The 14,122-nt window shown below is 46.1% G+C and overlaps 1 protein-coding gene across 3 annotated transcripts in view; it reads left to right on the top strand.

The window, feature by feature from the left end:
• The window catches only part of LOC137376949 (inactive serine protease PAMR1-like), a 166,687-nt gene that overhangs the window by 99,653 nt on the left and 52,912 nt on the right, over positions 1-14,122 (top strand). For all 3 annotated transcript variants that reach the window (XM_068045929.1, XM_068045927.1, XM_068045928.1), the window contains 2 exons: positions 884-1,054; positions 5,662-5,868. In XM_068045929.1, coding sequence (XP_067902030.1) covers positions 884-1,054; positions 5,662-5,868 — 378 coding nt within the window. The remainder of the gene's footprint in view (positions 1-883; positions 1,055-5,661; positions 5,869-14,122) is intronic.

Raw genomic sequence — 14,122 nt, 5'->3', positions numbered from 1 at the left:
GGCTGATGTCTGCCATTCTGTTAGTGAGCACTCCAGGAGACTGATGCCTGTCATTCTGTTAGTGAGGACTCCAGGAGACTGATGCCTGTCATTCTGTTAGTGAGGACTCCAGGAGACTGATGCCTGTCATTCTGTTAGTGAGGACTCCAGGAGACTGATGTCTGCCATTCTGTTAGTGAGGACTCTAGGAGACTGGTGCCTGTCATTCTGTTAGTGAGGACTCCAGGAGACTGATGCCTGTCATTCTGTTAGTGAGGACTCCAGGAGACTGATGCCTGTCATTCTGTTAGTGAGGACTCCAGGAGACTGATGTCTGCCATTCTGTTAGTGAGGACTCCAGGAGACTGATGCCTATCATTCTGTTAGTGAGGAGTCCAGGAGACTGATGACTGTCATTCTGTTAGTGAGTACTCCAGGTGACTGATGCCTGTCATTCTGTTAGTGAGGACTCCAGGTGACTGATGCCTGTCATTCTGTTAGTGAGGACTCCAGGTGACTGATGTCTGTCATTCTGTTAGTGAGTACTCCAGGTGACTGATGCCTGTCATTCTGTTAGTGAGGACTCCAGGAGACTGATGACTGTCATTCTGTTAGTGAGGACTCCAGGAGACTGATGACTGTCATTCTGTTAGTGAGGACTCCAGGACTGTGAGGTTTTTTATTCTCCTGGTGAGGGAGCCAGGGGACTGAAGCCATTTATTCACTTGGTGAAGGTTCCAGGAATCTGAGGCCTGCCATTGACTTGGTGAGGCTGTACCAAAGGACGAGATTCCCTTCGTCTTTCAGTATCAAGTAAACGATTAAATGTTCTTGAATTTGCGTGACTGCAGGAGTTTTTAAATGTTTGTAATAAAGTGCGTTTATCAACTATGTGACCTGTCAGTGGTGATATGTAGGAACCCGGCGGCCCCAATCAATGGTTCAGTGGAAGGAGACGATTTCCGATTTGGCTCCCAGATCTACTTCAGCTGTGACACCGATTTCCAGCTGGTTGGGAGTAACGTTGTCACTTGTCAACTGGACGGGAACTGGAGTATGAGTACACCTCGCTGCGGTAAGGCTCTCTAACACCCTTTGTATTGAGAAGTGGAAACAACATTTCTGTGGGGGTGGTGGCGGCATTTGCTCTGTCTCTTGTGAAGATAAAATTAGAAATCCGAGTATAATGAATATATTTACGATTGTACTTCCAACTTCTGTACCTCCGTAGGTACTCCCTTGATTTCATTGTCAAGTGTCAACATTAATCACTCCCTTAACCTGAGTCCCCTTGACTCCAATGGCAACACTAATCATTGATCCCATAACCAACGGATCAGATCTAAGCTCTGCAGTCCTGCCAAATCCTTCCGTGATTGTGGTTGACAATTAACTAACTGGAGGAGGAGGCTCCACAAATATTCCCATCTTCAATGATGGGGGAACCCAACACATCAGTGCGAAATGTAAGGCTGAAGCATTTGCAATATTCTTCAGCCAGAAGTGCCGAGTTGATGATCTATCTCGGCCTCCTCCTGAAGTCCCCAGCATCACAGATGCCAGACTTCAGCCAATTCGATTCACTCCGCATGATATCAAGAGACTGGATACTGCAAAGGCTATGGGCCTTGACAACTTTCCGGCAATAGTACTGAAGACCTGTGCTCCAGAACTTGCCGCACCCTAGCCTAGCTGTTCCAGTACAGCTACAACACTGGCATCTACCCGGCAATGTGGAAAATTGCCCAGGTATGTCCTATCCACAAAAAGCAGGACAAGTCCAATCCGGCCAATTACCGCCCCATCAGTCTACTCTCAATCATCAGTAAAGTGATGGAAGGTGTCATCAACAGTGCCATCAAGCGGCACTTGCTTAGCAGTAACCTGCTCAGTGACACTCAGCTTGGGTTCCGCCAGGGCCACTCAGCTCCTGACCTCATTACAGCCTTGGTTCAAACACGGACAAAACAGCTGAACTCAAGAGTTGAGGTGCGATTCATGGATAGATTCATAATGGGAAGGTCATGCCTGACAAATTTCATTGAATTTTTTGAAGAGGTGACTAAGGTGGTGGAGAGGGGAGTGTCCATGTATGTTATTTATATGGACTTCCAGAAGGCATTTGATAAAGTCCCACATAAGAGACTGTTAACTCAGGTAGAAGCCCATGGAGTTGAGGGCAAATTATTGACATGGTTGGAAAGTTGGTTGAGTGGTAGGCGACAGAGAGTGGGGATAATGGGTAAGTACTCCGATTGGCAGAATGTAACTAGTGGTATCCCGCAGGGATCTGTGTTGGGGCCTCAATTATTCACATTATTCATTAATGACTTGGATGATGGTATAGTAAGTCATATATCCAAATTTGCTGATGATACAAAGTTAGGCGGCATTGGAGACGGTCTAGATGATAGCATAAAATTGCAACGAGATATTGACAGACTCAGTGAGTGGGCAAAACTGTGGCAGATGGATTTCAATGCAGCAATACAGGCAAGTGTGAGGTTATCCATTTTGGACCAAAAAAGGATCGAGTAGGGTACTTTCTAAATGGGAAGAAGTTAAGTACAGTGGATGTCCAAAGAGACTTGGGGGTTCAGTTGCATAGATCTTTAAAATGCCACGAGCAAGTGCAGAAAATAATCAAAAAGGCTGATGGAATGCTGGCCCTTATTTCCAGAGGATTGGAGTATAAATACACAGAGATTATGCTGCAGCTGTACAAAACCCTGGTTAGACCCCACTTGGAGTACTGTGAGCAGTTCTGGGCACCACACCTTAGGAAGGATATATTGGCCTTGGAGGGAGTGCAACGTAGGTTTACAAGAATGATACCTGGACTACAGGGGCTAAGTTACAAGGAGAGATTACACAAATTAGGCCTGTTTTCGCTAGAATTTAGAAGGTTAAGGGGTGATCTGATTGAAGTCTTCAAGATATTAACAGGAAAAGACAGGCTGGATAAAGCTAAACTATTTCTACCGGTTGGAGATTCTAAAACTAGGGGGCAAAGTCTAAAAATTAGGACAAGACCATTCAGGAGAGATGTTAGGAAGCACTTCTTCACACAAAGGGTGGTAGAGATTTGGAACTCTCTCCCACAAACAGCAGTTAAAGCTAGAACAGTTGTTAATTTTAAATCTGAGATAGATTTTTGTAAAGCAAAGATATTAAGGGATGTGGGCCAAAGGCAGGTATATGGAGTTAGGCCGGGGATCAGCCATGATCTCATTGAATGGCAGGACAGGCTCGAGGGACTGAATGGCCTACTCCTGTTCCTATCTTCCTATGTTCCTATGTCCTATGTTCCTATGAGAGTGACTGCCCTTGACATCAAGGCAGCATTTGACCGAGTATGGCATCATGGAGCCCTAGCAAAACTGAAGTCAATGGGAATCGGGGGAAAACACTCTGCTGGTTGGATTCATACCTAGTGCATAGGTAGATGGTTGTGGTTGTCGGAGGTCAATCATCTGAGCTCCAGGACATTACTGCAGGAGTTCCTCAGGGTAGTGTCCTAGGCCCAACCATCTTCAGCTGCTTCATCAATAACCTTCCTTCAATCATAATGTCAGAAGTGGGGATGTTCGCTGATGATTGCATAATGTTCAGCACCATTCGTGACACCTCAGATACTAAAGCAGTCCATGTAGAAATGCAGCAAGACCTGGACAATATCCTGGCTTGGGCTGATAAGTGGCAAGTAACATTCGTGCCACACACGTGCCAGGCAATGACCATCTCCAACAAGAGAGAATCTAACCATCTCCCCTTGATATTCAATGGCATTACCATCGCTGAATCCCCCACTTACAACATCCTCGGGGCTACCATTGACCAGAAACTGAACTGGAGTAGCCATATAAATACTGTGGCCAGAAGAGCAGGTCAGAGGCTAGGAATCCTGAGGCGAGTAACTCACCTCCTGACTCCCCAAAGCCTGTCCATCATTTACAAGGCACAAGTCAGGAGTGTGATGGAATACTCTCCACTTGCCTGGATGGGTGCAGCTCCAACAACACTCAAGAAGCTCAACACCATCCAGGACAAAGCAGCTTGATTGGCACCCCATCTACAAACATTCACTCCTTCCACCACCGACGCACAGTGGCAGCAGTGTGTACCATCTACAAGGTGCACTGCAGCAACTCACCAAGGCTCCTTTGACAGCACCTTCCAAATACGCGACCGCTATCAACTAGAAGGACAAGGACAGCAAATGCATGGGAACACCACCACCTGCAAGTTCCCCTCCAAGTCACACACCATCCTGACTTGGAACTATATCGCTGTTCCTTCACTGTCGCTTGGTCAAAATCCTGGAACTCCCTTCCTAACAGCACTGTGGGTGTACCTACCTCACATGGACTGTAGCAGTTCAAGAAGGCAGCTCACCACCACCTTCTCAAGGGCAATTCGGGATGAACATAAAATGCTGGCATAGCCAGCGACACCCACATTCCCCAAATGAATAAAAAAAAAGCTCTTGCAGTACTGCTCTGCCTGCAGTTGCCTGTAACTAATATGCATTTTCACATTAAGACGTTTTGGCTCCCTTTAAATGGCATCTGTACTGCTGACAGTCCACCTGTTTTATTTAAATGAGACAGGAGATCAGCCATGATCTTGTTGAATGGCGGAGCAGGCTTGAGGGGCCGAGTGGCCTACTCCTGCTTCTAAGTCATATGAGGTCTAAGTTGTGGCCTTAGTTATGCCTACGAGATTTAATCAGTGGTGGGGGAGGGGGCCTCCGCCATGCCGTGATGTTGCCCAGAAAAATGAGGTGACCTCCCTGCGGGCTTGGTGGGGAGGACCCTCCTCCATGGGCAATCTGTGGGCCACGGAGGGCTCCTGCCAGGAAAACCTGCACCTTGCTGAACCAGCCTCCCCCTGCACTAAAAGCCCACCCTCACTGGGGCCTGCTGGTCTGGCCTTGGTGACCCTGCCTCACTCACCTTGGATATGGGCTGCAGTGCTGGGCCTGGGGCCAAGGCCTCTTGCAGTACCGTCAGTGGCCACTGCTTCCAGTGGTACTGCTGAGCTGCCAGCCCTATGATTTGCCAGCAGTTCTTGGAGGTGGGATCCCCCTTTTCAAAGGGACGGGGATCCCGACGCAGGGTTGTTAATTGGCCTGGCGCCGTAGAGTTGCGTGGGTGGTGGTGGGGGTCTCCAATTGGCCGAGGTGGGATTCTCCCTGCCTTTTTAGCTTGGTGCTGGGTGCCCCGCTGGGGGCACAAAATTCAGCCCTGTGTGTGTGGCACGCAAAATGCGCTTAAACCAGTAATTACCACAATATGTCCTCCTGGTCACACACATATGTCCCATTGGTCACACTGGTCACTCCTGGTCTTGCACACACACAGTCCTTCAGTCACACATTCTACATGTGTGAGCAGGATAACACAGTATGTCCTCCTGGCTACAAACACATGATATTCTAGTCTCGCAGTATTGTCTGCTGATCACACATATAATATATTGTACTGGTCACAGAGAATATGACCTAGATGTCACACACACAATATGCGATAGTGATCACATCCTTTTTGTCAATTTGAGGCTGTTTGATGTCTTGGGTATATAGAGTGATGTTGATAAGGTGCAGCCTGAGTTGATTCCTCAACATGATCCAGGAACTATTCTGACAGTTGTTCATAGTATTACTTTGATCTTTAATTCCAGAAAGTAGGAGCTGTACTGACCCTGGTGTACCACGGAATGGGCAACGAAGAATTCTCCCAGGAAGTGGGGAGATACAGCAAGGCTATGCGACCGTGGGCACCATTGTGCAGTTCACCTGCAATTATTCGTTTGTTCTGAGCGGGAGTGTACAGAGAACCTGTCAACATGATGGAACATGGACAGAGAAGCAGCCAATCTGCACAAAAGGTAAACCCTTTTTATAGTCAGAGTCAAACACTAAAATGAGAAACAACCTCACTTATACGATCCACACATAGAAACCCCTCATTGTTTTCATTGTGTGCATCTAATAGCTCATAGTTTCAAATAACATGGTGTGCTTGTGGTTGTAGAGCTCAGTCACTCAAGTGGTTGTGTCTACTCAAGGTATAAATGTCAAATCACACAAAGGAAGCCTGCACCAGCTTTGGGTTGTTAGATGTTCTCATGGACATTTGCTGCTCAGTGAGAGGTTTCAGCCTGGGACATCTCCTGGGTAATGGACATTATTTCAAAACTAAGGATCTGCTGACGGTGTGTAGCTCGTACTTGTTGCTTAGTTTGGACACAAGGTTTGCAAAGAACGTGAACAAACCAGTCGGACAGAAGCCAAACCCCAATCATTCATTAGGATGTACTTGAACTACATGTTACACAGTCAAGATTTAATGTACTCCGACCGTAAGTTACACTGTCAAGACTTAGTGTACTACAACTATAAGTTACACAATCAAAACTTAACAAACTCTTTATCCATTAAACAGATACGCAGACAGTATATCTACAATTACTTGTGAGTGGTCAAGCCCACGTTGACTGTAGTCTACTTAGTGACTGACCAGGTCACTCTTCCCTTTGGCTGCAGCAAAGTCACTTGGGTTCTTAAGAGTTATATACAGTTCACAGATGGGGTGAGGGAGAGTCTTCAGTCAATGATTGTTCGACATATCCACTGTTGTACGACAGTTCACGGAATCTGAACCCAAAGCCCTAGCAGCACTCTCCAGCTGCCCCACGTCTGCCATATAGGCTTTTGTTCGCAGCTCTTGGCCAATTGGTTCAACTTCCTTGGATCTGGTAGATGTTTTCACAGTTTGTTCTTGCTGACCTTCTTGTTCTGCAAACACCCTCAAACTTGAGTTCAACTTGCCTGCAGAGCATGATGGATAAATTGGCTAAGTCTCTTGTTGTTAAACAGAAAATAGTCTCTCAGACTTACGAGTTCTCCCTCAAGTGTCTTAAGAATCACATTACTTAGAGACTGCCATCTTCATTTGTCCCTTCATCACTTCTTGTCACTGTTTAAAAAGCCACTTATTCTGCTTTTACCTCTGCCATTGGATTAGGTCAGCCAACAAGCTCACCACAATCAACAGTCAGTACATGAGAAATTATTTTCACCCAAGGGTGTATCTGCACATTTGTTCCAACATCCCACCAACGTGTAGTATTCTTAATATTGTCACTTTCTTTTGGAATCAGTTGGTTATGCTTTTGCATCTGATAGTAACGGTTTTTTTTGATCGATTAATCAATATAATCAGCCTTTCCAAATGCTCTGGTGAAGGTGGGATATCATAACTGAATTTCTGCACATACTTATTCAAGTCATTCTTTAATGAATAAATTACGTGGACAAATTCAGTAATGTTATGTACATTTATATTCATTAATTTCCGTCCCCCAATTCGTACAGGCTGAGTAGGTTTAAAACAAAAGCACTTGTTGGTAACAGACAGATCTTATTCCCATGTTGATAACTCTGTTGATTATTAGTAACACAATATTCCATTTCCCCCTATAAGCAGATAACATCTTAAAGAATCCTTCCCCTAGAACTTCCATTGTACAATTAATGGTTTTCTTGATTTGATTAAACCCACACATGGATGTATCAGCTGGGACAATTTCATGTGGACAGACTATTGTTTGTCCATGCTTTCTGCATCTCTGCTGCTGTTCAGGTTCCATTGTTATTGATCACATATGTGTGATTTTGATAATGTGGTATATGCATGTTCTCTTTGCTAAGTCCAGTGTTTTCCAACCTATAGATTGGAAAAGGTGGCTTTCCATTAGTATCACTGGAAAATGTAGCACTAGGCCTAACGTAGTAAGGTCTGACTTTGCCTCACACTAGTGCCTAACTGGATAGACTTCTATAAGGCTATGCAGGGAACATATGAAGATGTCCTTGTGATATTTTCCCAATATGTTAAGGTATTTATTTTCCACCCATGTGGGGGCACATTCCTTTTCTATTAACCTTAGATTTTCCTGTGCTTCTTTTACCAACCAGGATCCATACAAACTGCACACATTGGGCTGGGTTTTATGCAGGAGGTGGGGCTTCCAGAGTCGGTCTGAAAATTCAGGGGGAGCTCCACCTCTGCATTTTTTCTGAGCCCCAGAACGATCCTCGGATCATTTGGGGTCAATGTTCAAGGCGGTGGGATCCCTGTCCCTTTAAACACTTAATCGGGATGGAGACCCTACCCCCAAGAGCTGCTGGCCAATCAAAGGGCCGGCAGGCCAGCAGTATCGGCAGTGCCATCGGGAGCGGTGGTTGCTGCTGGCACTGCAGAGGCCTTGGACCAAAATCCAGCGCTGGAGCCCAGAGAAGAGGTGGATGAGGTGGGGTCACCAGGGCCAGTCCAGAAGGCCTTGGCGAGGGGGATTGGGGTGGGGTGGGCATTTGGTCTGGCGGGGGTCGGGGGGGGGGGGGTGGTCCCAGGGGGTGAATTGGTTCCCGGCGAGGGTCCTCTGTGGGCCACAAGTTGCCCACAGAGGAGGGCCCCCCACCCCCAAAGCCCGCAGGGAGGGTGCCTCACTTTCCAAGGTTTCCTCCACAAGTTGCCCACAGAGGAGGCCCCCGCTCTGCTGGTAAGATCCCAGCAGTGTCAGGAAGAGGCCCTTGTGGCCATTAATAGGCCACTTATGGGCCTCAATTGGTCTCTGGGCAGGAAGGCTGTCGCCAGACTTATCCCACCCCTAGGAAGGCCGGGTCCGGCAATCCCAGGGTCAGGTTCCATGGCGGCTGCTACCATTTTCATTCGGGATAACCACTAACCCGTTAGTAGGTCCCTCAGTTTGGATTGGACATTCACCTTCAGAATGAGACTTAGTGAGGACAGGCAGTTTGTGATGCACTTCCAGTTCTACTGCCTGCATGTTTCCTCCCACACACTTACGTGTGTGTTAGGGGTTACTCCATGAACCATTCTTCTCTCACCATTGGTGTGGGACATTTTCGAAATTCCCATCACCATCGTACCTAATCATTAGGGAAATTTGGGTGCTATTTCCTCCAGACCCAAATGTACATGTGTCACTCAAAGGAGGTCTACACTATCACCCCTTTGTGGATTAACATGCACAAATGTCCCCTCATTCTCTTTCCAAATGATTCTCATGACAACCTGCTGTTGGGTGTTCCTATTTGCTAATAACATGCTGTTGCGCTTACTGTTCTTCAACCACCAATACCTTGAGGGCTCTCACCCACCAGTATATATTAGGCATATTGAGGAGACTGGGCCTATATGCTCTAGAGTTTAGAAGAATGAGAGATGATTTCATTGAGGCATACAAAATTCTTACAGGGCTCGACAGGGTCGATGCAGGAAGGATGTTTCCCCTGGCTAGGGGGTGCCTAGAATCAGGGGACACGATCTCAGAATAAGGGGTAGGCCACTTAAAACTGAGATGAGGAGGAATTACTTCACTCACAGGGTGGTGAATCTTTGGAATTCTGTACCCCAGAGGGCTGTGGAGGCTCAGCCATTGAGTATATGCAAGACAAAGATCGATAGATTTCTAGATATTAAGGATATCAAGTGATATGGGGATAGTGTGAGAAAATGGCATTGAGGTAGAAGATCAGCCATGATCTAGCTGAATGGTAGAGCAGGCTTCAGGGGCCGAATGGCCTACTTCTGCTCCTATTTCCTATGTTCCAATGTTACTGTACGCATTTTCCCTCTGGTACCCCATATGTGGTCAGCTACTGTGGTATTACAGTTGAGAGGGAAACCAAGTGTCAAGGGCCAATGATAAACTGTAATACCACAGTAGCTGACCACATATGGGGTACCAGAGGGAAAGCGAGTATGCCTAGCAAGTGTTTCCCTGAGGTTGACCCGCGCTAATTGTGATGGAGGCCGGCATCTTTTTACAAGGATTGTCTGGTAGACGTGTAGCATAAGAACGAACATCACTCCTTCTGCCTCCATGTCTGTGAAACATAGCACCCGGTGTAGCTACAGGCACAATAACTTTGTTTATTCTGATTTCATTCAAACCTGTAAGAGAAGGGAACAGAAGCAGAGAATTATTTTTGGCTTTTCCTCCTTCCTTACATCATGGTGTCTTATCCCTTCTAAGGGCTATATCTATTAGGGGGTTTTGTCTGTCTTCCTGGCTTCTTTGGTTTTGGGGGAAAAGGGTTTAGCGTATCTTTAGCTTCCTCCTTCTTTTGTTTATTATTTTCCTTTCTCCGGAGCCTCTTTTTCTGTTGGCTATGAAGAGCTTTTTCTGAGGAAAGGTTGTATGGTCAGTGTCACTTTCGTCACTGTTCCCTTCCTCTATTTTATACTGTATCTGTTGAACTGGAGCTACCAGATTGTCCAGATATGCGGGGTCACCTTCATCCCAAAGGCTCTGTGGGACTCTTTTTGTGGTGCGAATTGCTCTTTGCAGTTGTGTCTGCTTCTCTGAGGGCTCATAAAACTTCATTTGGTTATTATGGAACCTTTTGACTGCTTTGGATAACCTTACGGCATGGACCGTTGGACTGGCCTTGTCCACGATATCATATGGCCCTTTATACAAGGGTTTGAACACTCCTACCCTTGCATTAGTTCTATCACTTGTTAGCCTGCTTCCCATCCCTGTGTTTTATTGGAAGTTAGCAACAACTTATTCTTTAGATGAGCCCTCCTGATCTGATGTGTGGAGCTTAAATACAGTCCTCACAAGGTTTCATATGGATCCTTTAGAAATCTATCCCCTTGTTATGTCCTTTTGCTGCCTCTTTGTCCATGTGGGAAGAAACAAATAAGTTGGGGCCTTCATTGGTCTTCCTGTTACCAACCTGTGAGGCAGTATTCCATTCCCTTTGACTCATTGCTTTTGATACCCATTAACACTAGAGGAAGTACCTCATCTCCTTTGGCTGGGGGTTTGTGTTGCTCCTTTCTGAGGGCTAACTTATTCTTTCTGAGGGCTAACTCATTTGTTTTACCTCAATTACAGTGCTGGATCCGTCTACATAAATATCCTCCCATTGAACCAGAATCCTCCCTGTTTCCCATACACCCTCTACTGTGCAAGTGTGTTGCTCTTTGGGGTAATCAAAATTAACTCCTGGCCCCGGCTTTTCCTTTAACTTTTAGTCTCTATATTCCTTTCTTGTAGCATTAGTGTTTATCAAGCTAACAAAATCCAGTTGCCTTTTTGCCGATTTCTTTTTCTCACAGCAGTTTTTAACTTCTGCTGTGGTCCCTTTCAACTTATTTCTTAACTCAGGTGGGAGTCAGTTATTACCCTTTCTGACTGACCCCCATCTGATTCTTCTCCTTCATCGCTATTCAATGTTCCTTCCCCAGGATTATTCATAGCCTGCAAGTGGATCTGTGTGTCCACTTTTCTGCTTTGCAGACTGTTTCCTTTTGGGCCCACCCTTCCTCCAGCGGTAACCCACAAACTCCAAGTGTCTACCTTGCATGGCTGCTTGTTTCTGTACTACCCTGATGGCAGACTTTAAATCTTTGTTTTCCATCTTATCCTTTTTCCACTCCTGCCCTTTGATAGCATCCTTCCAACTATCTCTCTCTGTCCTCAAATAACATTGACTCTCCAGATACTATTCTTTTATACACCTTCTCTCTCATTTTTAAAAATTCTTTCATGGGATGTGGGCACCGCTGGCAAGGCCAACATTTGTTGCCCATCCCTAATTGCCCTTGACAACTGAGTGGCCTACATGGTCATTTCAGAAAGCAGTTAAGTCAACCACATTTCTGTGGGTCTGGAGTCACATGTAGGCCAGACCAGGTAAGGATGGCAGATTTGCTTTCCTAAAGGGCATTAATGAACCAGATGGGTTTTTACAACAATTGACTATTATGTAGCTTTCAATTACAGATTTTTAAAAATTAATTAATTGAATTTAAATTCCACCAGCTTGGGATTTGAATTCATGTCCCCAGGGCATTGGTCTGGACCTCTGGATTACTAGTTCAGTGACATTACCACTATGCCGCCATCGCCCTCTCTAGTAGTTCTCAAGTTCCTCTCCATTCTCCTTCAACACCCTGTCCACCACAACTTCTGTGCAACTTGCTTTAACCTTCAACTTCTCTGTCTATTTTGTTACTTGAATCTTTTCACACTCATCATTTTTAAATTGCCTCTGATAGGCCATTAACCAAACTGCTTTTAAAATTCCTGGTTTACACATGAATTCCCACATCCATTCCTCAGCCTTATGCATTGGACCCTCGGGACAATTGAGTATATCCCGAACCCACTCCTCCATCAGGGGTAATTTGTCTGCAACATATTTCATAACAAGCTCGTTCATGGTCCTTCTCTGCAGGTTTGTTTTTCTATCAGACTGAGCCACATCACTCGGCTTGTGTCCCATTTGGGTCACCAATCCTCAGCTTGTACTTGTTACTCAGTTTGGACACAAGGTTTACTAAGGACATGACTAAACCTGTCAGACAGAAGTCAACCCATAACCGTTTATTTGGATATACTTCAACTATATGTTACACTGTCATGACTTGATGTACTTGGACTGTAAGTTATATTGTCAAAACTTAGTGTAATTTACAGTTGGAGTACACTATTGAAACTTAACAAACTCTTTATCCATTAAATAGATACGCAGACAGTATACCTATAGTCACTTGCAAGTGGTCAAGCCCACATTGATTGTCATCTTCTGAGTAACTAACCAGGCCACGCTTCCCTTCAATTGCAGCAAAGTCACTCTGGTTTTTCAGGCTTATATATAGTTAACAGATGGGGCGACGGAGAGGCTTTGGCCAATGATTGTTCAACAGATCCACTGATATATGGCCGATCTTGGAATCTGACTCCAAAGCCCTATCAACATGCTCCAAGTGCCCCAGGTCTGCCATGTGGTCTTTTGTTTGCAACTCTTGGCCTTTGGTTCTACCTCCTTGGACCTGGTGGATGCTTTCACAGTTTGTTCTTGCTGACTTTCTTGTTCTGCAAACCACTCAAACTTAAGTTCAACTCAACCACAGAGTATAATGGATAAACTGGTCATGTCTCTTGTTGTCAAGCAGCAAATAGTCTCTCAGGCTTGCAGGTGTAATTGGATGACATCTAGGCACATGCTCCAGCCTTTAATACAGACTCCTGCTGCTCCACCAATGGGCTGGTTTCAGCCTGAGACCCTTCATGACGGTGATCTGAATGTTGTTTGGAAGTCTGGAACCACCTTGCCGAGGTCGGGTTGGTTGCAGTGCAAACTCTAAATCTCAATCGCTGCTGTATCTGATCAGAGATCACTCCATGGACATCTGGAAGCATAGGGCTGAATGTTATTGGGGTGCTGCCGTCCACAGCAGTGCCCTTTGAACTCGGCAGTGCGCCCGCATTCGCCAGCCGCCGCCGAGCCCCCACGATATTAATCGCGGGGGCTCATGAGAATGACGGCACTGAGCCGCTCTTCCCATATTACGTAGGGAGAGGCGAGACATTCGGTGCAGTGAGAGAGTTTTTGACAGTTGTGCGGCAGGTGCTGGGGTCCTATTTTAAGCGCCCCAGCACCTGCTTCCTGACAGCTGTCAAAGAAATACTTACCTGACTGCTGAAGAGTGGGGCTGCTGTCAATCTGGCAGCAAAGCAGAAAGTCCTGCAGAAATCCAGCAGGTCAGGCAGCATCTGATTAGATTAGATTAGATTCGAGATACAGCACTGAAACAGGCCCTTCGGCCCACCGAGTCTGTGCCGAACATCAACCACCCATTTATACTAATCCTACACTAATCCCATATTCCTACCAAACATCCCCACCTGTCCCTATATTTCCCTACCACCTACCTATACTAGTGACAATTTATAATGGCCAATTTACCTATCAACCTGCAAGTCTTTTGGCTTGTGGGAGGAAACCGGAGCACCCGGAGAAAACCCACGCAGACACAGGGAGAACTTGCAAACTCCACACAGGTAGTCCTCGGAATCGAACCCGGGTCCCTGGAGTTGTGAGGCTGCGGTGCTAACCACTGCGCCACTGTGGAGAGAGAAGCAGAGTTAACTTGTCCAAGTTCACAGACCTGAAAGTTAACTCTGCTTCTCTCTCCAGAGATGCTGCCTGACCTGCTGAGTGACCCCAGCACTTTCCACTTTGCCACCACATACTTACCCTGCTGTGTCCCAGTTTTCCTGTGAAGTTGCGATCCTCTTCTCCCACTCAAGGGTA

Source organism: Heterodontus francisci, chromosome 14, assembly GCF_036365525.1.
Source record: "Heterodontus francisci isolate sHetFra1 chromosome 14, sHetFra1.hap1, whole genome shotgun sequence".
In the NCBI taxonomy this organism is placed as follows: domain Eukaryota; kingdom Metazoa; phylum Chordata; class Chondrichthyes; order Heterodontiformes; family Heterodontidae; genus Heterodontus; species Heterodontus francisci.
The sequence above is the reverse complement of the archived record's forward strand: the minus strand, read 5'-3'. Positions and strand labels throughout refer to the sequence as shown.